Below are 21,950 nucleotides of genomic sequence, written 5' to 3'. Positions count from 1 at the left end.
GCCCTCAAACTGAATAAGCCTGCATTATTTGCATTATTTGCATTATTTGTATTTCTCAAAGGTCAACTTGTCTGAACAGCTCAGTGTTTGACGCTCACACACTGCAGCTGGTTCTCCAGGTTTGAGGAGGGATAATGCAGCACGGGTGACATGAAAAGGTCAGGCCAAGAAAAACATTCAGACCCAAAGATGCCTGCTTTGTGTACGACAAAAAACGGCTATCTCCTGCCGCTCTGAATTTGCATACAGTGAAGGCTTTTAACGCAGACTGGGAGGAGCGACATTAGGCAAGAGGAGGCAGAAGTTTTACTCCTTCACATAAATACTGCTTGTCCAGCGGAGTTAAAATCCTGCCGCACCCAAAAAGTCTCAAGTCATAAATTATACTTCACAGACGTAGAGTTCTTTGAAGCCTGAAGAAGCTGAACTCTGTCTTTAGATTTATACAGACCAGATGACGCATTTCCACATTGTCTCTCATCACAGTCACACCTCATAAATTTTATAATGTGTTTCCGCAGAGCTGGAAGAGCAAACCCGTAAGGCTCTGGAGTTGGAGCAGGAGAGGAAGCGAGCGAAGGAGGAGGCGGAGCGGCTGGAGAGGGAGAGGCAGGCGGCCGAGGAGGCCAAGGCAGCGCTGGCTCAGCAGGCAGCAGATCAGATGAAGACACAGGAACAACTGGTACTTGGGCTCATGTCAATATCAGTCATCAGTATCGCACACCACAGCGTCAACACTTACCTCTTTAGTGTAACGCTTCTGTCACCTTATCATCATACATGCAGGGTGTGGGGCGCAGATGGCTTAGTGGTTAGGTCACACCCCATGTACCGAGACAATAGTCCCCCAAGTGGACAGCTCGGGTTCAAGTCTGACCTACATCTCCTTTCCTGATTTACTACTATATCCAATGCCCCGTCTAAATAAAGACAAAAAAATTAAAAATACATTACTACAGAGAATTTTAATATAAAACAGCTAATTCATTTCCTAATTCGAGCATACCTCTTTAGCAACTCAGTAAATCTCTACAAACCTTCAGCGAGGTAAACTGGTATTACTATGGGGCAGCTGTGGCTCAGTTGGTGGAGTCGTCGTCTCTCAACCGGAAGGTCAAGGGTTTGATCCCCTGCTCCTGCAGCCACATGTCCGATGTGTCCATGGGCAACACACTTAACCCCAAGTTGCTCCCACTGCTTCGTCTGTGGCCTATGGATGGGATTAGTTATGCGAATCTGTAGGTGTGACCAGAAGACTAGAAAAGCGCTATACTGGGATCAGGGTTTTATTATTCTGGATCAGGGTTTTATTGTTCTGGATCAGGATTTTATTGTTCTGGATCAGGGTTTTATTGTTCTGTATCAGGGTTTTATTGTTCTGGATCAGGGTTTTATTGTTCTGGATCAGGGTTTTATTGTTCTGGATCAGGGTTTTATTATTCTGGATCAGAGTTTTATTGTTCTGGATCAGAGTTTTATTGTTCTGTATTAGGGTTTTATTATTCTGGATCAGAGTTTTATTGTTCTGGATCAGAGTTTTATTGTTCTGTATTAGGGTTTTATTGTTCTGGATCAGGGTTTTATTGTTCTGGATCAGGGTTTTATTGTTCTGGATCAGGTTTCTGGATGTTAATAAGGTTGTCAGTTTTCGAGCGTGACTGAAGTAGAACTGCTACTTTCTACAGCGTGACAAGAAACCGTTCCTGTTTCTCTTTATTTCATGTTACTGTAAATTGTGAACACCTTTGTGGTTTTGGGACTGTTGGTTGGACACCACACTGTTTTCAATTTTAACTTGTGTTCAAACAGGCTGCAGAGTTAGCTGAGTTTACAGCCAAGATCGCCCTGCTGGAGGAGGCCAAGAGGAAAAAAGAAGATGAAGCAACAGAGTGGCAACACAAAGTAAAGTATTCAATGTTTATTGTCTGTGTAAGACATATGTGTTTGATTATTAACAACATCTGGAAAGTCATGGTTTATACAAAAACACTTGATTTATACTTTTTAAAATGGGGGGAAATGTGTCCATACAGAGGAGGTAGGTCAAGTATATAGATTAAATGATTTAAAAAACAAATCTAATATTAACTATTAACACATTTAAGGGCACACTCAGATTAGCAATTGTCCCGCACCATGCTAAAGCAGAACTGCCCCCCCCTCCCCATCCCCTGCTGGCATGCACTCACACAATGCTGAAAAGCAAAATGAATTCACAGGCTGGGACACAAATATTACGCCGTCGAGTAATCAATATGAATGTACCGTGATGACGGCTGAAGCAGTCTTATAAAGGGCTTGTGTTTGTGTGAAAGCTGTCAGTGTCCATCTCTCTCTAAAAGTGTCCATGTGTGTGTCTACAGGCTCTGTCAGCACAAGATGACCTGGAGAGGACCCGGGAGGAGCTGAAGTCGGCCATGACATCACCGACACATACAGAAGAGGATGAAGAGGACGAAACGAACGCAGAGGCGAGTGCTGAGCTGCTCAGTGACGGCGTCAGCAGCCAGCGCAGCGAAGAGGAACGCATCACTGAGGCTCAGAAGAACGAACGCGTCAAGAAACAGCTACAGGTAGAGGGAAACACAGGGGGGAAGATACATGGTATGAACGTCAGGCTTTGTTTAGACCGATGTGTTAAATCACAGTTTACAGAGATTGTCTGCACTGTTATTTAGAAGTGATCAGATTAGACTGTTTGTCAGGATATCAATAAACTGTCTGTAACTCAGACTCTATGAGCAGCTGCTTACTGCAAAGAGTTGTGCTTAGTTTCACTTTAGTCACTGTGGATTTCATGTCACCATTATGTGTCATGTTGTGCTTTAGTTATAAAAACCGAGAGGACAATTCTAAGTCCGATTTCAGCAGCTGTAATGTCCAGACTGAGACACATCAGTCTTTCGCGTTTCACAAGCATTTTGACTGCTGATACAGTCCTGATCAAATCATTCTGGATACAATCTGGATACCAAAATAAGCATCCAAGCTGGCAGTCTAACAAGGACAATTTAAAGTTAGTAAGGAAAACTTCAAACATTAACAACATCAACAATGCCACTAGAAACTAAAATTAAAGACATGGATCATCTTTATGTGCCTCAGTGTTTCAAGTACTGTCATTGTTCACGCAATTCATCATTTCTATTTAAATATTTTGCTATAAATTTGAACAAATACTCTTACAAAACATTAAAGCAATGTTGCTGCTTCTTCTTCTCCTTTAATCCAGATTTTAATTGTTACGTTGGCTGGCTTGATCTTTCTTTTTTTTTTTACAGACAAATTGTTAAAAAATGTACTTCTTGCTTAAACGTACCAAAAAATACCAAAAGATTAACTTTTTTCAGGCGTGCCACCAAATGCAGCCTCATGCCAAATGCCTCCAATCGCACTGGGATACCACTTTGTGTTACTTTTTTTTTTTTTATCATGACATAATGGTCTGGTCTGATCGAGTGATGTTTCTGTTTCTCATCCCCCCCTTTCCCTGTCTCTCTCTCGCCTGTCCAGGCTCTGAGTTCAGAGTTGGCCGAGGCCCGTGATGATACCAAGAAAACGCAGAACGACATGCTGCACGCTGAGAATGTCCGGGCGGGCAGAGACAAGTACAAAACCCTTCGCCAGATCCGCCAAGGCAACACCAAGCAGCGTATCGACGAGTTCGAGTCCATGTGAGTCGGGGTAGAGGATGGACACAACCCTGAAAAGAGACTGTTAGTCTCGTTGCCATGTCAACGCCTCCCTTTCCTTGTCAAGCCCAAAAACCTGCTGCCACCGAGGACCTCCTGCTTATTTTCTATCCAGGAGAAAGACCGGCTAACGGGCTTTGTAGCTTCAGCCTCGCCAAAGCTCTCCCTAGCAGCGGTTGGCCAATCCCACTGCTACCTGCTTTTTAGAGCTCCGCCCCCAGCCCAATGAAAAAGCACACATCTTTTAATATGTCAGAAAAATAGCAAGCAACATCTCCTGTCAAACATGGACCTCTCCCCTCCACAATACTGACAGTTTTAACGCTTGCATGTATGATACTAAAGCAGCAACAGGGCTGTTCATCTTAAAGACTGAACAGATTTGGTTGGTATCGTGCTTTTACTCAAAGAAATGAAAGGGCCACTTGTAGCTTGTTGATGTTGCCGGCACGCTTGTCTGTAAAGCTTTAATATCTGTACCTTATTTTACTTCTTTTGTCATCAGTTGATCGATTTAAATAACTTGTTTTAAAAAAAGAAAACGCCTTATTTGTCTCAATTCCTTTTTTTTTGTTTTCATTCTGTGTTGGGAAAGTTAGTGTGCTCAGTTCCTTCGGTTAGTGACATCGATACGTTAGCGTTGCTTCAGCTAACTTCTCGAATGGCCGTCACTTTGCAAATGCTCCTTTTTAGACTCATGAGCAAACCCTTTTACAAAACTAAATATGCTTGTTTTACACCCTTACTGTGCTGGTACCCACCCCATCCATATTGACATTTCTTTTAATCTGTATGTTGCCCATAATAAAGAATGAATTTATATTTCCAACTCTGCAGCTAAAGCATGAACTGAAGAGTCCTGACTCAGGTAAGAACCGAAGTAAAGCTGGATTTATATATACTGTTGGGTCATAGGCTTTCTGGTTTCTTGCTTAGATCTGATTTTTTTGTTTGGCTTTTCACATTCTTTTTAAATGTTGCCTGGATCAGACTCCTGGAATCTATATCTGAACGTGGTCCAATTCTGACTTGAAAAGATCAAATTTCATGTAACTTCTGCTTTTCACACTGTCATAAAAAAAAAAAAAATCAGATCTGAGTCACAGCTGTGAAAAAGAATCAGACTCCGATCAATTTTTCCTGCAGTCTGAACACAGCCTTGGACGCTTGAACTTGACCAAGTTGTTTTTATGAATGAAAGTCTCACTTTGCTAGGTTAAGCAATTTTTTCATGAATTGCATTGCCCGTTCGATTGGGCAATGTGAGCATTGCAACAGCATTTAATATTTTGTTAACCAAAAGGGGAAGTCAGGGAAGGATAAAGTTGCATTATTAAGGTCAATTATTATTGTCAGGAAACATTACATGATAGTTTGTTACTTTATCTAGATGTTGAACCTTAAGGATTTTTGGCCTGAAATAGTAGAAATAGGTGTATGACATCAAAAATATTTCATTGAATATGAAAATGAATGTTGCTATTTTTACTGTAAAGACCATTCATCATTTTTTCTTGTCTTATTTGTTTACATTTATTGAGTCTTATACATTTCACTTTTGATCAAGACATCAAAAAAAGGAAATGTTTTAGAATAAAAATGGCAAGCGGAAGCAGGTTATTAAATTCAGCCAATGGCGCAGAACACATTGAACTTTGACCTTGATACACTTCCTCTCTTGGCCAGGGCGCAGCTTTCAAGTTTTCGCTGGTTTGGCTTCACGGATGTCCGCATGTAGAGTCTCAGTAAACTAAATAATGCAAACGAGAGTGATGATGAACCTAGAAAGACTCATTCAGGTGATGTCTACTGGGCTGATAAATGTTTAGAAACGACATGAGTCACTATGCCCGCGTCTTTCGCTGAGGACATTGTCAATGTTATAAACACTATCTATAGAGGCAGTCATCCCAGTGAGGGTCCACGGAGAGTTTTGACAAAACTTATTTGAGGGCACTTACAGCTTATCAAGTATAAAGTTCCTGATAATCTGTCGTCACAGATCTGTCCCCACAAATAAGCCTATACTGTTTTAAATCACTTCCATGAGGTGAATGCAGTTCTTGTCAGGGATGCATTTTTAGATGTAACACCGGCACTAGTGATGGGCGGTATTGAAGTAAATGTAACCTACTTAGGAACATTTTTTGAGTAGACCTATCTGCCATGTAAGACGTTAATATAACCGTATGTACTTTCCTTGAATTGGCTGTTCTTTTTTTGGGAAACATATTAGACTACTTTTACTCCATAGCATTTGGAACACAAAAATCGGAGGCCTACTTTTGACTCCGCTACATGTTTATGAATGTTCTTCTTCTTAATAGGCCTACGCTCTATTCTGCTCTGAAGTAGGCTGATGAATTTCCTTTTCTTTTCTAAAAACAACTATGTTCGTGTAGTTCCGCGTGCAGTCTGGTGTTGCCGTACCTGTAAGCTACACTCTCAAGTGTGATGATTCTCCACCTGAGCATCCATGGCCATATCTGAAGCCCATGTTTGAAATGTGAATGTTTTCCCTCTGAGTAAAGCCTCGCTCACATTTTCCCTGCTCATCAGGTCTTTTTTGTTGTTCCTTTTTGTTGTTCCTTTTATTTTGCAGCTGCAAATCTGTCCATCTAGCATGTGAGTTAAAGAAATGTAAATAATGTTTTCTAAATAAACATAACCTAGCAGAATGTAGTCCCATGTATTCTTGACTGCACTCGTGCATCATGAATATACAAAAAAAGTAACTACTGAAGTATTTTTAAAAGCAATAACTCCCGTACTTAACCTAAAGCAACTATCCCATTAGAGTCATGTTTGACCAGGAGAGTCTATACTTTGACTCAATAGGTTCCTTCAAGCTACCCTCCCTTCCCTCCTTCTCATCCATTCACCCTCCTTCCTCATCCCTTCCTTTTCAACTCGACACATGCCTCTCCCATGTCTCTCTCATTTCAGGTCGTAGCCGTAATCAGTTCGGGTAGATTAATGCCCGAGGCGGAACCCCCACTCTGAGTCTCCCTTTCGCCCAATCTCCGGTCAACCTCCCAGACCAGCCTTAAAGATGACGGCCATTTCTCACCTACACCCCTCTCATACACTTCTGTCTCAACATGTCATACAAATTCACATTAAATGTTTAAGCGATTATGGTTGTGGCCTGGTCCTTGCGAGTGAAATGCATTTGGTTCTGATTTCTTGTAGGCTACTTATTTCTGTGCGTTGCTCATTTAATACAATCAACAATGAATGGAGTAATGTTAGCTGAAATGTTGGTAACTGGCAACTGAGTTCATGTGATCTTAGTATCTGAGGATGGAGTGCGCTTGTGTGAAATTTAATGCTGGCTGCGTGTGTGCGAGCCCTGTCATTGGCTCGGTTACATTTCCTTTTAGATTCAGAAGTGTGCATGTAGGCAGGCATGTACATTTGACCTCAGTTGAACACTTGTTTATGCGTCAGTGCACATATACAGTAGGTGTGTTAGCGCGTCAGTGGTGTTTAGCGTCAGCACATAAATTAATAAGCCACATTTTAAAAAAAAAAGGCTTCAGCGCCAACACTGGTACAAGTGCTGTAAAGTCAAACTGAGTTGTCCTTATCTTTAACAGTACAGAACTTATAGGTAGGCTATCTGACAGCATTTTGGTGTCTGTAGTGTATTGGTTTACATTTAATGTCCAAGTATTGTTTGAGGCATTGTAGAGAAAACTGACTGTATGCTGACAAAAGTCACTGTGGAAAGCAAAATAAAGTTTGTGTATTTAGTTCAGAAAATATAGCATAGACTTGTTTCACTTCTCGAACTTTCAAATTTCACCACCAAATCTACACGGTGCACCTTTAAAGATCAAAATAACAAATATAGAAACTTACAAGGAAAAACAACACATGAAAGCTTGAATAGTTTTTTTTTTTATTGTTCACTTTTAATTAACACACAATAACAGTCAATATGTCTCACAGTTTTTCCCAGGTTCTGTAGGTATGACAGCTAAGTTTTGGGCTTTAGTTTTGGGTTCCATTGCTGAAAGCTTGATATGGCTCCACTGACCTGTGTCTCAAACATCTGAAGAGATCTACGCCAAAAAGTTTTGAAAAGTAACAAGATAAAAAAAGACATTTAAGGAAGTCTTGTTCTAAAGCATTTCATCACACTCTACTTTATTTTATTTTTTATTTTTTCCTTTGAAAAGTACAACTTCAATTTCCAAATCATCTTAAAGCAATACCTTTTGGTCGTATTGCACGGTATGCTTAAAAAAGAATGTGCTTTTGACTGCTTTGGGATTTTGGTATGAAACTCTTCATCTGCCAGTCGGACACACATTGAAACAGCAGCCTTTTGGTTTTATATTACCACCACTGTCACAAGAGAGGGAACACAGAGACATTAAATCAATAACCTTTTATTTGGATTTGGTCCCTGGGTAACTGGCCATTCATTTTGTTTTATTGCAGCACATTAAAAATAACGGTGAGAATAATAACAGGGACATCATTCATTACTTTTCTTTCATTGAATAAAATAGCTAGTGTAGTCGACACAACGAGTTAAAAAATAATCTGTCAAGACATGACCATGAATTCTTGAAGGCGTGTTCGGACTGAACTCAAAGCAAATTAAGGCAGCAGAATTACATCACAAGAGAACTGCTTGATCATAGGCCCGGGCGATAAAACGATAACAGTAAATATCGTGATAAAATTTGTCTCAATATAAATACAACAATTGTCCGATAAAAGTTTGACCTGTAATTACACCATCCAACCACTGGGAAACGGGGGACCGTAATGCACCCTAAATGCTAGCTTCCACCTGATAATGACGAGAAGAAGAAAAAGACGACAAACAGCCAATCATGTCGCAGGGATATGTGTGGGCGGGCTTACAGACGTTTGGAGCGGAATGGAAACACAGCCGAAATGAGCGATAGCGACACTGAAGAAAACGCTGAGCCTCCCAGCTCAAAGCAGGGAGAAAACATCGACTACAAGATGACAAGAAAGGCCACTCAACTTCAGGAGTTTGGAGATATTTTGGCTATTTTATTTTTGCGCGATAACATTTTCAGTCATATCGCCCAGGCCTACTTGATCATATTCAAGTGAAACACTGTCAAACAACAACATTGGCACAGTTAAGCATCGTGTACCTCCCTCTTCTCAGCAACATTGATTCTGACTACAATCTCTTCTTGCAAAAAGTCATAGTGTATCATTTGAAAAATAGCTCTTAAACAATTCATGATCATACAAAAATATTCTTCTGCCCACATTCACTAAACAAGGGTTTAAATATCCACAGGAATGTTAATGAAAACCCTAGAGAAGCCTGTTATATTACGTCATAGTGTCTCAACCCTGCAGCAAACAGTAGCACACAGTGCCAGCCCGAGAAGCAAGACGAGAGCATAACTTCTTAAGAAATCACATAGAAGCACAAGAACAAATATTTGAACAGACTTTTAAACTGTTTGATGGCCTTGACAGGGATCCTGAGGACTTGTTCCTGAGACAACGCTTTTCAGGTTAAAGTTAAGCCCTTAAGTAAAAGCTTTTCAAGTAAGATAGCTTTGAAACAATGAAGAGGAAGATGTTGCAATTCTAGATGTCTGGGGAAGGCGTCAGGATAGTTTTTGAGCCTGCAGCACAAATTTGTGAACAGCTCAGTTTCCAGCTGAGCTTTTAATTCAAACACCTCACAATCACAATCCAAAAGGGTTCAGGAATACTCAGGAGACAAACAAGGTCATAAATGTCTCATAAGTAACATTGAACAATAAAAGACAGTACTTCTCAGTGCCATATATGCCTCTAGCTTAGCTTGGGCTGAGTCAACATCAACCCTCGTTTAGGTTTAACTTTTTTTGGGGGGGCTACACAGTACCATGCTTACATTTCACTGACAACATAAACACTAACAATATCATGAGACCTTCTCCTTCCTGCACCTTGGACAGAAAAGGTAGAAAGCCCCATTGTATAAATATAGACTAATAATCCAAAGGTGGCAAAGTTTGCCACAGATACTCATATTCAACATTCTTTGTGTTGCTATTCTCATATCAAACGATAATCTTGTTTAAAAAGTTTATATGATACAATTTGTATCAACAAAGAGAGGTGTAATCTGGCTAGAAGATATTATGCTAACCAGGCAAGTTAAAAACGGTTTCTCAGACCTCCAAAAATAATCCCATTGGTGGAAATCACCAAAATAACAATATTATTATTTCATACAATAATGCAGTTCAAAGTGCTTTACATTTAGAGAAATTGACTGTTCAAATTGTTTCATAGAGAATATCAGGCAAAAAGCAAAAGGTGAAAGTTTGACAAAATTAACACGATTTCAATTATGATGATGACTTATTGTCTGAAAGAAGAAATTTGAAGGAGTGTATTTGGGGATTCGCTTGTTGTCTAGGTAGATCTGTTTTCCAAGTCCCATTACATCATAGGAAATACACATTATTAAATATAATTTTGTCTTGATATTTTGATGTTTCTTTACTACATCACTGAATTCTGACTTGACGAATGAGATTATTTGAGCTTCTGGGAAAGGTTTTTTTTTCGAACAGAATATCACCAGCTATTACGTTTCCAACTGTTCTCATAACATTAGCAGTGTATGAGGACTTACTCTGTTGGGAACTTTTTGATATTGAGATGTTTACCAGCTCATACCAGTCTATCTAGGGGGCAGTTTAACCCCAGACTGACTATGGAGACCCTGTGCCTCATGTATAACAGACATTCACACAAATAAAAAGGGAAATAAATTAACACAAATCTTAAATTAATGTCAAACTAATATCATCAGTATTCGTTCCACCTTGATCATTCTGGTGACCATGCTGCTAAGAGATACATTGATGTGTTCTAGTTTTAATATGGTTTAAATCTGTACGGAAAAGTGAAGAACCATGAAGTCAGCTGTCAAGGCTATCCCACCAGAGGAAATTTACTCAAATTTAAAAGTGAAAAACCGCCTTCGGGGTTTTTGAGTGGAGTTTTTGCTGTCTTCTTTTGTGAGTATTATCTGAGTTTCACTTCCCTATTGGGGAAATCCAAAGAGTCTCACCGCAGCTAATGATCGGCCACCTGTCCTCATAAAAAGATCTGTTTGCTGAGCTAAATCAAGAAGTAAAATCGGCAGGAATGTATTCGCACTGTAGCAGTGAAATGTTTACAATAATATGTTATCTCAGTGACTGGAAAACAACTATTTGACAATGATTTGAAAAAAAAAAAGAATTTGGGCTTTACCTACACCCTGACATGATTGCTGGTAAAAGATGAGGAAGAACCACAACTATAAAGAAAAAGTGCCAAAAACAATAATTTTAAAATACATGTTAATAACTTAAAAATATAAAAATAATTTAATTTAACATGAACAACACTTTCACCCTTGAAACACATTAAAGCCTCCATAAACATAAGCTAAATAATGCTTATTCTTGATCGTAAGTGCAGAAAAGAGCCAGCATAATTAAAGAAAAATATGGCAATTTCCCTCCAAAAGTTACCTACTAAAATTAATGGGCCAACATACCTGCAATGAAAATAAGCATTCCATTAACGGTTGAAGGCTTTTGGTTTGTGTACATCAAACCTTACTTCAATAATTAAGATGGTTGCAAGGAAAAATACCCGCAGCTGTGATTCCAATAAAGATGAAGCCGTTACTTCATCATCTAGCTTTACTCAAGAACAGTGTTGTGATTTCTCCATCAAAATTGCAGCTGCAAGCTCCTGAGCATCCATAACATGAGGGTTTCTGGTCATCACCATCCTCACTAAATCTGAAGGGAAGATGCGGCACAAGTTTAGAAACACCTTCTCCCTTACATCCTGGTATCGACCCAAGGCAGGGGGCTCTTGGTGCTGGGGTACTGGGGACAGGGGGCTTTTGTGGGAAGAGATGGATGGCAGAGACAGCAGTGGGAGTGATGGTAGGCTTGATGATGAGAGGCCATGGGGTGTAGAATGAACTTGTCTTTCCCAAGGAGAGTGCCAAGCCCTCTCTTGGACTTGTGGAATGCTCTTGAAGGTAAATGGATCAAAGCTAGGCTTAGGGGACTGCTGGTAATGGGGATCCCAGTTTTGCTGATACTGTGGTTGTTGGTTTATTCCTAAATGATTTCTTCTTGAAATAATTGGTGACCCTTTGTACACTTGGGAGTCCTGGAGCCCACCTTCCTGCCAAAGAGAGCCCATAAAATTGCGTCTAAGTGGGGAGCTCTGAGAGAAGGAGTGAGCAGTGGATGTTTGGGGTGGACAAACTGGGAATTCTTCAGGGAAACTACTCAGCAGGGGATGTTGAGGTTGGCTAGAGATGTAGGCAGAAGGGATCTTGAAGGGCCGTGGAGATGCATGAGAGGTAACAGATATTGCCGGGTCCTCCAAGCCAAAACCATGTTGTCTCCGCGTTGGAACTTGAAAGCCTTGAGAGACATGGTGGCCCAATCCAGGAGGAACACGGTTTACAGGGTGAGCATACTGGCCAGGACAGTGATGATGGTGGTGAGGATGCTGTTGGTGATGATGGCACTTTGAGCATTCATCTAACAAGGGGTCGGGGGAGAATGAGTCTGAGCTGACACTGCCTTCACTGCTACAGTCTGATACCAGTGATGCAGCTCGTAGATCAGCAGGGAAGAAGCATTCAGGACTATTTGGCACCACCAGACTGAGGCCAGAATAAGACTTTATCAATGAGTTGTAGCCAAGGTCTGGAGACTCACATCGGTGATGAGTGTCACCAAAACTGGGTCCTGAGGCTCCAGAAAACCTTGAGCAACCTCCTTCACTAATCCCAGAGTGCTCCCATCGCTCAAGACCTCCTGAAGAAGGGGGTCCACCTGGGGCATGTTGCCCTTGAAAGCTGCTGCTACAACTACTACTACTGCTGCAGTTGCTTCCCCGTCGACCTTCGGCTTTAGACTGGATCCTAAGCCTGTCCTCAAGGAGATCATTAAAGGAGAAGCGTGGACTGGGGTATGGATGTTTCTTTGGAGTGTTCTGACTTGGCTCAGCCTCAGCCATTCTTTCTTGTTGACCAGAACTTTGGCTCTTTGCCATTAAGGAATCTTCCTGCAGGCTTCTGGAAGCTACTGATGACATTTTGGCACTAGCACGGAGCTCATCAGCCACTGCCCGCTGTGGTTGAGTACCTCTCTCAGGGTGATAAAACTTGCACTTGTGGCCATATGTGCACTTCTTTCCTGAAGAAAAAGCGAAAAACATTAACATTAGTGTGAATTAACGGAAAGGTTTTAAAACATCTTTGTATCTGTATAGTATTTATTTTTCGCCTTTCTTCACTGCCCAGGAGAAAAAGTATCCCTTCTGGGGTAAATAAAACTTCATAACATTTATAAATAATACAAATTGCAACAAAAACACTTTTGCACTGTTCAGAAGGTAAAAACCTGAGTTTACCATAAGGACATGACTGCTTCCTGTGCTCTGGAATAACAGGCCTCTTCCTAAGGAAGTTCTCCAGACTTGGTCCATGGCGACCCAGTGGGTCATCTGGTGGCATGAACCTATGAAGAGTTTACAGTTTAGAATTAACATACCCAAAATTTCAACCAACACATCCACACAAAAATTATATTTTTTTATGGAATTTTCCATGAGGTATTATTTGAAGTTGAACTCAATAATTATTTAGTATAAGTGGCTTACTTGTCATTTACAAAGGAGTACATCAGTAGACGCTCATCAATGAATTTCTTCCACTCTGGTTTCTCATTGGCTAGGTCACGGTAGTTGTCATTGGAAACAATGATGCCATCTGACTCGTAAGCTAGTTTGACGATAAAGCGATCATCATAGCAAACCACACGGCGACCTTGCACACGGCGTGATGGAGTGAACACCAGGACCTTGTCTTTCTCTAGTCGCCGTAAGATCTCTTGGTCTGGAGAGAGAGAGAGAGAGAAAATGTTTAAACATAAGAAAGACAATAAAGAGTTTATAAATTGGACTTCATCCCATCTGTCGTCTTTATTACAATTTCATTTAATCACTTAAGCCATAGAAGCCGTTACCTGTGATCAGAGCATCAGGTCTTGACTGCTCTTTTCTCCAGGCAGGGACAAAAACAGTGATGTCACGGTGACCTCGCTCCAAGAACCAATCAACAGCCAACTGGATGCCTTGACAGGAAAATACTTCCTTATTTCCGTGACTGCAAAAGCAGAAAGACATGTTAATGGCAAACAAAGGTGCATCTTCAAACAAAGGGGTAATTTTGTCAACCAGAGATAAAAGATGTTAAAGCTGGTTTTGCTCTATTAAAAGTATTGCTGCTTGTTTTAGCTTGTTCAGAGTTAATTACAATCCAAAATTGGTTCATTGTTAGCACTTGCTACACCCTTGACGGGAATGTTGCAAGATAATGAGGACTATCAGAGGCTATCACAAAAAAAGGAGCACAGTTTCTTTGGATATTGTATTTAAATACATAAAAGATGAACTACGTGAACCCACTACACAACCGGACCTATACAATTAAGTTCCAGAGGAGCAAATACATGTCAAAACCACCAATGACAAACAAGTCTAGGCTCTGTTTGTGTCTGATGGATGGGAACTCCAAAATCTGCAAAGTGATGACAGTAATGCACTGCAAGAGGGAATCTCAAAGAGGAAGCACAGACCACTGAAACTGTTGTTGAATGAATCTGTCACTGGCTACTTAGGTCTGCAGGAGCTTCCTGGCTCCCTTTCATAAACACCCTGTGAGAATGAAAAACATCTGAATATGCAACCCAAACCCAGTGCAGCACTTTTTAGGCGTAAAGAAAGGAACTGCTGGTAAATGGATAAAGGGAGAGTTGGGAGTAGGAAAGGAGCCGAAGTCTCCAAAAAATTGGTATACACAACCATCTAACCATCATTAATGATTACAGGACGAATCCATAAAATGGTAGAATGGCAAGAACTTACACTTTTTTTTAGAGTAGCTTGAAACAGTTAGCAGGCACACTTAGCATTATGTTGACCGTGCTGTTGGATTAACAAATGTTTGGAAACATTACTTTGAGCAGTAACATCTGAAGATGATAAAAATGAAGCTATGGTATCTTCTCTCTCTTCTTACCTCATGGCTACGTTGCTCCCATCCACCACAACAGGACGAATGTTTTCTTTGTCTTCAAGTAGATGGGAAGGACACAGCTGTCGACAGGAGTCCAGAGAAGAGTTGGAGGAAGAGGAGGAGCAGTCCAAAGAGGAAGAAGAGGAGGAAAACTGGGAGACAATCGATCCTCCTTGTTGCTCCATTGTCGTCTTGGTTCCAAGTTTGACCAGCTCACCCAGCACATCATTGATGAGTGCATCTGGGCCGAGTTTCCTCAGCACTAGTAGCACCAGCTCCTCAGGGTAGCCTAGTTTCAGAGCAAATTCTACTTTATTGCGGTAGTCTGTTGCGGGATTAGTGGGTGATGTTTCTGGCTGTGCAGGGTCTTCAAAGGACTGTTTTGGTGCCAGGTCCAGCCTGACCATCTGTGAGACTGAGGGGGATTCTTTATGGTGAAGGTGAGATGGCTGATCTTGCATAGGGTTTTGAGGTTCAACACCAGATCCATTCTGTAGCCGTTCATCTTCACTGTCTGAGACAGCACCCTCCTCAGAGAAGTTACTGCAACTGCTACTGCTGCTGTAGTTTGAATGAGTACTAAAACTAGTGCTACCAATACTATTACTGCTGTTATTCAGGGATCCAGATCCAACCTGTAAGACGCCTATATTACCAGTCACAATGCTCAAACTGGATTGCCGCTCAGCACCTTCCACATGGAGGTAGTCCAGATCCAGCCCCAGGCTGAGGATGTGGCCTTTTCCATCCTCCAGATGGTTCTTCACGCCCATGAAGCTGTCTCATACATCCAGCTCCACGCTCTCTGTGACCTCTCAGGTACCTGACAGACCCCACCGTTACTGCTGATAGGTTACCACTCACTGACTGGTCCTGGGAGTGAAGCTGGAAATGAGACACAATAATCAATTTAATATAATTTTTTGAGAATTGCATGGAAGTTGAATTAAGATTTTTTGAGTCAAATGTATCCAAAAATGTGTGAAATCTACGGTCTATTGGTGTTTATACACGCTAGTTTTGGAAGATATTAAAAACTGCTTGTATTACCTTTTAACACTCTTCAATCTCTCAGAGATTGTATTACTATATGAACTGTTTTACAGTTTGAAAATGCATGTTCAAGACAAGTGTAAATCTACCATTCTACCATCTAACATTTTGCAATGACGAATTTATCAGATACAGTGTCAGTCTGCTCACATCTCAGCCCTGTGTAAGCGTTCTCAGAAAAGTCTGGACCAGTTCATATAAAAAGAAAACAAATAACATTCCAAAGGTCATCTGACTCTGATTCCTCCTGCATCCTCGTGTTCATTAAAATGAGGTCTTACAAGCAAAGATTCATGTGACTCTATGATTTTTAATGGAACACAATGGGACTTCAAGAAGTTAAATGGCAAGCTGAAAACAATAACCTCTCTTTCCTGCTGTTACACCTCTGATTTGCATTTTAGCAGCAACAGGATTTGTTGTCAAAGACATGTCAATTAGGCTAGAGGCAAAATACCTGATACCTGCGCCTAGAACAAACCCCAAGTGATGACGAACAACTTCACTGACATGTTCATTAGTGTATGACATGGCTTATAATGAACATGCAAGAATAGAACAGGAATAAAGCTGCTGCCAAAAAGAGGCTGGGTGATGCAACTAAAAGGGAGGGAAATTGACTAAATTCAAGAAAACAAACTTGAACACATTAAAACAGGACAAAAGAAATGTTTAATGACCGGTGAATAGAATTAAAATGGTATCAGCGTTTAAAAGTTAAGTGGCAGACAGCCACACTTCTGTGGCACTTCTAACTAAGAGAAGCACCTGATGGGCAGCTTCTTGACTCGAGGTACATTATCTCTTACATAATCTGTTTTTGTATATTTTAATAGTCATACAGGAGAGTTTTATATGAACAACACAATAATATAATTGAAGAAGAATTAATTACTATCATGGTTCAGATCAACTTAATAATAGAGTCATAGGCTGACTGCAGAACCACAGGTGCACTTTCTGGTTGCATAACATACAATGCATTCACCTCGTTCACCTCATTTTACGACGGGCCAGGCCTTCATTTGATTTACAACGTGCTCATGTATTCATCTATCATGGAATTCAACACAATTTTTGAAAGGATAAAACATGACCTTCTACTCACTTATCAGCAATCATCCTAATGAGCCCTTCATGAGGGATCAGTATTTCTTCCTATGGCAGATGTTTGTAAAGAACCTTTGACATTTCTTTTTTTCCTGTTTCTTTCAGATTGTGGCTGAAGATTTATTTTTAAACAAAGGGGGATCTATTGTGGTTGGAAATGGCTGATAATCTTTTCCAATAACAAATGCTCATTAATCTTCCAGCATTTCCACAGTTTTAAGGACGACATACTCTTTCTATAGCACACAAAATAGCTTTCCTTCACAAAAGGCGTCCTTTAGGCCTACTTAAAGGTTCTTTATCCTTGGATCTAGTTCAGTCATGTTTGTCTGATGCAGAAGACATGGGGGCTTTGTTCATTGTGTTACAGATTATTACATTTAAGAACAATGGACAATATCATCCTCCATGTGGCTCTGCTCGTCTTTCAAGCTCTAAAACAAGTCAAATATAAGGGATCTGATTTCTGGATTCAACACAGTGATCACTGGTTTGATGTGGGTTGAGTGTCGGTTGGCCTGCTTGAGTGGCCTTTCATACCAGTTCATGTCATAAACAAATATCAGTGTTTGTGTGTGTGTGCAGTTATTTATCGGTGGAAATACCCATGTAGGGTACTTCCACAACTTCAGACTACTCTATGGTCAAAAGGTTTTTTTTTTATCACATTATCTCAGTTTTCTCCCAGATGGACCGGGATGTACATATAAGATCGTTAACTTGGTGCTAATACATACTAAAAATGCCATTGACTGGCTAACAGAATTAGCATTGCGATAATTTAAACTAAGGTACTCACAGACATATGTTTCCTAAACTCTGTGGAAACAGAGACCGAAAACTGCCGACTCATACTAGCTTGGTCTGCTGCTCTGATCTACCTTCATAAACAGCCAATGCTATGATCCAGTGACACTGCATGCCTTGCTCTTTATGTCTCAGTTCATGGGACACATGCTTCTGCTGCCTACTTTTGGTTGGTGGTGTGTAATGTGTTCCTGAACACATTTTTCCTGTGTCCATAGAAGTTCCTATCTCTTGTCTTGTAGAGGAGCAAATGCGCATGTGCAACTTATAATGAGATCCAATGGAGGACCAGAGCACTGGAGACTAGCCCCAAATAACAGAAACACGTCACCAATCAGTAACTTCAGGCATGTACAACGTCAGATTGTAAATTTTACTCAATATCTACACAATGTGTACCTTGTCCTTTCAAAATTGTCAGGAGATTTAGCAACAGTCTGCAAATCTGTCAATCCATTTAAATGAAAATGCAAGAACTCAGTCTTACAAAGAGGCCGATGCCAGGCTCATGCACAAGTCTCCATACTATCAAAAACTTTAAGAAACCACCATAAGATACTGATAATACTGGACTATAGCAGCAAAAACCTTGAGTTTACTGACAAAAACTAGTGTTCTTTTGGCTTTTAGCTTTGCATTTGGAGGAGCAAACTTCACTTTCGTTCGGTACATAATTAACTTGAGTGGCTCATTTTATGAACTGCCTGGGCAAACAAAATCAAAAAGGAATTTTTTTGATCATTGTATTTATGCATGTGTGGTTATAATTTTTCGAGACATTTGTAATGAGGAGTCCCTTCTTCTTCTTCTCGGGCTAAAGCACCGGAAAGCAGGGGCCTCTTAATGCCGCGACCCCGACGTCTAAGCTGCCGCACCGCTGTTTGTCACCCTGAATGCCACAAGAGAGCTGGAATAATTTAGTCCGTCAACAACAAAAGGGACACAAAAGGAAAGAGTGAGAGTGTGTGTATGTGTGTGTCAGAGGGTGGGGGAAAGAAGTGTGTCTGGCTTGCCGTCCCTCAACAATGCAGCTGCCACCCAATCTGTCCTTCTGTGACGGGGAGTATTGTTCTCTTTGCCTGAGCGGCGTGCACAGACGGAGGCTGGGGCTCTTTAAACCCGTTCACCCCGGGCTACACACACATACACACACACTCGGAAAAATACACGCACAGGATGTTTGATAATGCAGCAGTCTCACCGGCCTCAGTCACTAGTTGCCAGACGGAATCTTTGAGGAGTCAGCAGAAATATGACAATGAAACAGCTAGTCACAATCAGTCACCCAAATGTGCCCACAGCTGTCTGAACCTGAACAGTCAGCATGGCCTGTACTTTCCAGCTATGAAAATGGTGTGTTTTTTAGGAAAATATATAATTGGAACAATCTTAAATGTGTGTCAATGGGTGCTGGTTTAACTCGGTTGGTAGAGCAGGCGCCCCATGTACAGAGGCTACAGTCCTTGTCTTACTGGTTGCATGGTTCTTACCCTGTTCCTGACGCTATTTGTTGCATGTCACCCCCTACTCTCTCCCCACATTTCCTGTCTATCTTCAGCTGTAAGCCTACAAAATGTCAAATGTAATGTAATGTCAAACAAAGTGTGCCCAAATGGTATTTGAAGTTTTGAGACACTATGTGTGGTTAAAGAAGCCCAAATAAATCAAATCTTAAGAATAGACAGCCCTGCAAAGTAATGCTGAGTGCAACTGTTTTATAAAAGAGCCAATTGTTCAACTTTCAGACCTACTACAATCAATTACAAAGTAAACCTCACTCAAAAAAAGCTGTTTCACAATAAGACCTGCACTGGAAAGTACTATAACAACGTAGTACTCTACATACTCTATCCTTATTGTAGTATGTCCTACTTATTGATTTCACAAAATATAGAATGTAATTCTCATAATACCTATGTTAAATACACAACTATGACCACGACTGAAAGGCCTTCACAATAACAAAGTAATAAAGCCTTGTTTTTAACCATGGTCTTAAAAAAATAGTAGTAAATTTAACCCCTAATATTCAAATGTATTCAGAGTTGTGGGATGCAGCAAAAGCGAGCACCTGCGCCACAATAACATTTAAGTTTTTATGATAACTTTCAGTTCCTTTAGTTGAAAGTTCTTTCACCATCTCAGATTATGTATATGTATGTTTATCTTAAAGTTGATTATTTCCTATTGTAGGGACAGAATAACTCATCAACCAAATAATTTCTGAGTTGTTTTTTGTATTTTGTGGGAGGAGGGGCCGTCCATAGTGAGCAGATGCTTCAGCCTCCACCTCAGTGACCCAGCCTGCCTGCACTGCCACTGCAATGTGTGTATCTCTGTACATGTCATGGTCCCAGGGTTAGCCCCCTTGGGGATGTGCGGAGGGATGAGCTCCCCAGAGGCCAGACCCTGACCAGTCCGTCAGGGCCGTCGCATGGCTGCCATTTGCCGGCTGAGCCCGGCAGTGAGCCAGTCTGCCACACCAGCGACCGGCTGGGATGGGGGACAAAGGGGGGGGTAGAGATGGTGGGGGTTGGGGTATGTATGGGCAGCGGGGGCAACAGATGCCTGCTGAAGCCACAGGGGACCTCCCTGAAAGCATCCTCCTCCTCCTCCACCCTCCCGTACTACTTGACTGCAACTGGTGGTGATGAGATTCATCCTCTGTGATACATATCACCACTGTCTGTCTGTCATGTGACCTTCCTGGTGGGGGGTTGTGGGTAGTACTCACTTTCAACTCTGAGTTTTTGCAGACTCTCATGTCTCGTTCTGCTTCCCTGTGGTGACTAAACTCAGGAGCAAGGCAGGGCAAGGCTCAGGGCAAGGCATTAAAGGTGTGGATATTAAGGGGGGATAGAACCGTTAATCAAAACTGGCATAACTCACATCATTACATACAGATGCTGTGATTGGTTACGGATACAATTCAAGAAAAATTAGAATAAACCCAAGGTTTTAGGAGAACCCAAAAGAATTCCCCCTTGGACCTATTGGCAAACCACACAAAGCCGTCTCAGTTTAATAATGTAATACTAAACATACCTTCCTAAAAATTACACTTGGGATTAAAGTTGTAAGCATGTTAATGTACTGAAACAATGCCAACATACCTGTGCAATTCAGACTGTGCAGGAGCTTGCTTAAATTTTTGGTCATTTAAAACAACAAATGAATAGGAACTAGGACTTCTATTTTTGTTGCCATGGAATTGAAACATTTATTGATATTATATGGTTTTTACTAGTATGATGTATAGTGTTGTGTAAAGAAGGTGCTTGCATCATTATTGTAAAACATATTTAAGCCGGAGACAGAAGAACAAAAACATTGCAACAACTTTGGAAACTGAAATTTTGTTTGATTCTTCTTAATGTGTTAAAAATCATTACTGTAAGTTAACTAACTTTAGTTTCACCAATATGGTTAGGGGCCATTTCTAGATTAAAACAATATGTGTAACTATCAAATTTCAAATCAATTTTATCTATGACAAAGCATGATAAGAGAGTGACATATTCATCTGATTCCAAATAATGCTTAAACATGATAGAAAACTTTAACACTTACCACACAGCTCCAAGAGAAACAGTAAGGCAGCAAAACAGAGAGAAAGCTACAATTCCTACAATTTCTTTGCTTTTTTTGATTATTCCAGTAGCAAAGCACAAAGTCACAAAAGTACTCAGAGAGAGTTTCCCAGAAACGGTGCTGTTAAAGTATACGCAGAATCCTTCTTAGACGATAGAAAGCCAAATCTCAGAATCCAGTAACGAGTTGGAGAAAGTAAAGCTGTCAATCCAAGTGAGCAAAAATGTGTTCTCTGGTTGCGCTTGAGCAGCAATCCTACGAATTTAGCCTTCAGAGACTCCTTTTTGGTTGAGAAGCAGAGTGCAGTGTCCTGATGCTGCACGTTTAGTGGTGTGACTAACAACAGATGGAGTGTAAGAGATCCACAGTCCCCTCTTCACACCAATTCTGACCAATAAGAAGGCAGAAAAATGACCACAAACACACCCACAACTTGCTTTCCTGTCTTCACCAAAGCTTATTTTGTACACACACCAATCAACCAAACTCTCAGCCAATAACAAGAGACACCAAGATAAGCCAGGATATCTCCACCCCCTCTACCACACCCCCCACTCCCACCCAAAACCTCACACATACACACCACTAAC

At 40.9% G+C, this 21,950-nt stretch overlaps 2 protein-coding genes across 10 annotated transcripts in view; one reads left to right on the top strand and one right to left on the bottom strand.

Annotated features, from left to right (window-relative positions):
- Window positions 1-6,828, top strand: part of LOC109995427 (radixin) — a 44,759-nt gene extending 37,931 nt beyond the window's left edge. For 4 of the 9 annotated variants that reach the window (XM_020649162.3, XM_065962213.1, XM_020649161.3 and 1 more), the window contains exons 12-16: window positions 522-682; window positions 1,810-1,902; window positions 2,364-2,573; window positions 3,514-3,674; window positions 6,639-6,828. In XM_020649162.3, coding sequence (XP_020504818.2) covers window positions 522-682; window positions 1,810-1,902; window positions 2,364-2,573; window positions 3,514-3,674; window positions 6,639-6,645 — 632 coding nt within the window. In that variant the 3' untranslated portion in view covers window positions 6,646-6,828. Of the gene's footprint in view, window positions 1-521; window positions 683-1,809; window positions 1,903-2,363; window positions 2,574-3,513; window positions 4,235-4,529; window positions 6,602-6,638 lie in introns of those variants that run through there. The other 5 variants (XR_010667624.1, XR_010667623.1, XM_020649164.3 and 2 more) reach the window with 5 other exon arrangements.
- Window positions 6,829-7,574: 746 nt separating this feature from the next.
- On the bottom strand, window positions 7,575-15,663 carry LOC109995424 (probable ribonuclease ZC3H12C). Its single transcript, XM_020649149.3, has 5 exons — window positions 14,803-15,663; window positions 13,748-13,887; window positions 13,383-13,617; window positions 13,134-13,240; window positions 7,575-12,916 (listed from the first exon to the last, which is right to left on the bottom strand). Exons 1-5 carry the CDS (start codon window positions 15,570-15,572, stop codon window positions 11,397-11,399), a joined length of 2,772 nt encoding a protein of 923 aa, XP_020504805.1. The 5' UTR covers window positions 15,573-15,663; the 3' UTR covers window positions 7,575-11,396.
- Between the last annotated feature and the right edge of the window lie 6,287 nt (window positions 15,664-21,950).

This window comes from Labrus bergylta, chromosome 13 (assembly GCF_963930695.1).
Source record: "Labrus bergylta chromosome 13, fLabBer1.1, whole genome shotgun sequence".
Classification (NCBI taxonomy): Eukaryota; Metazoa; Chordata; class Actinopteri; order Labriformes; family Labridae; genus Labrus; species Labrus bergylta.
Note: the sequence above shows the minus strand (reverse complement) of the source record. Positions and strands in the feature narration are given on the sequence as shown.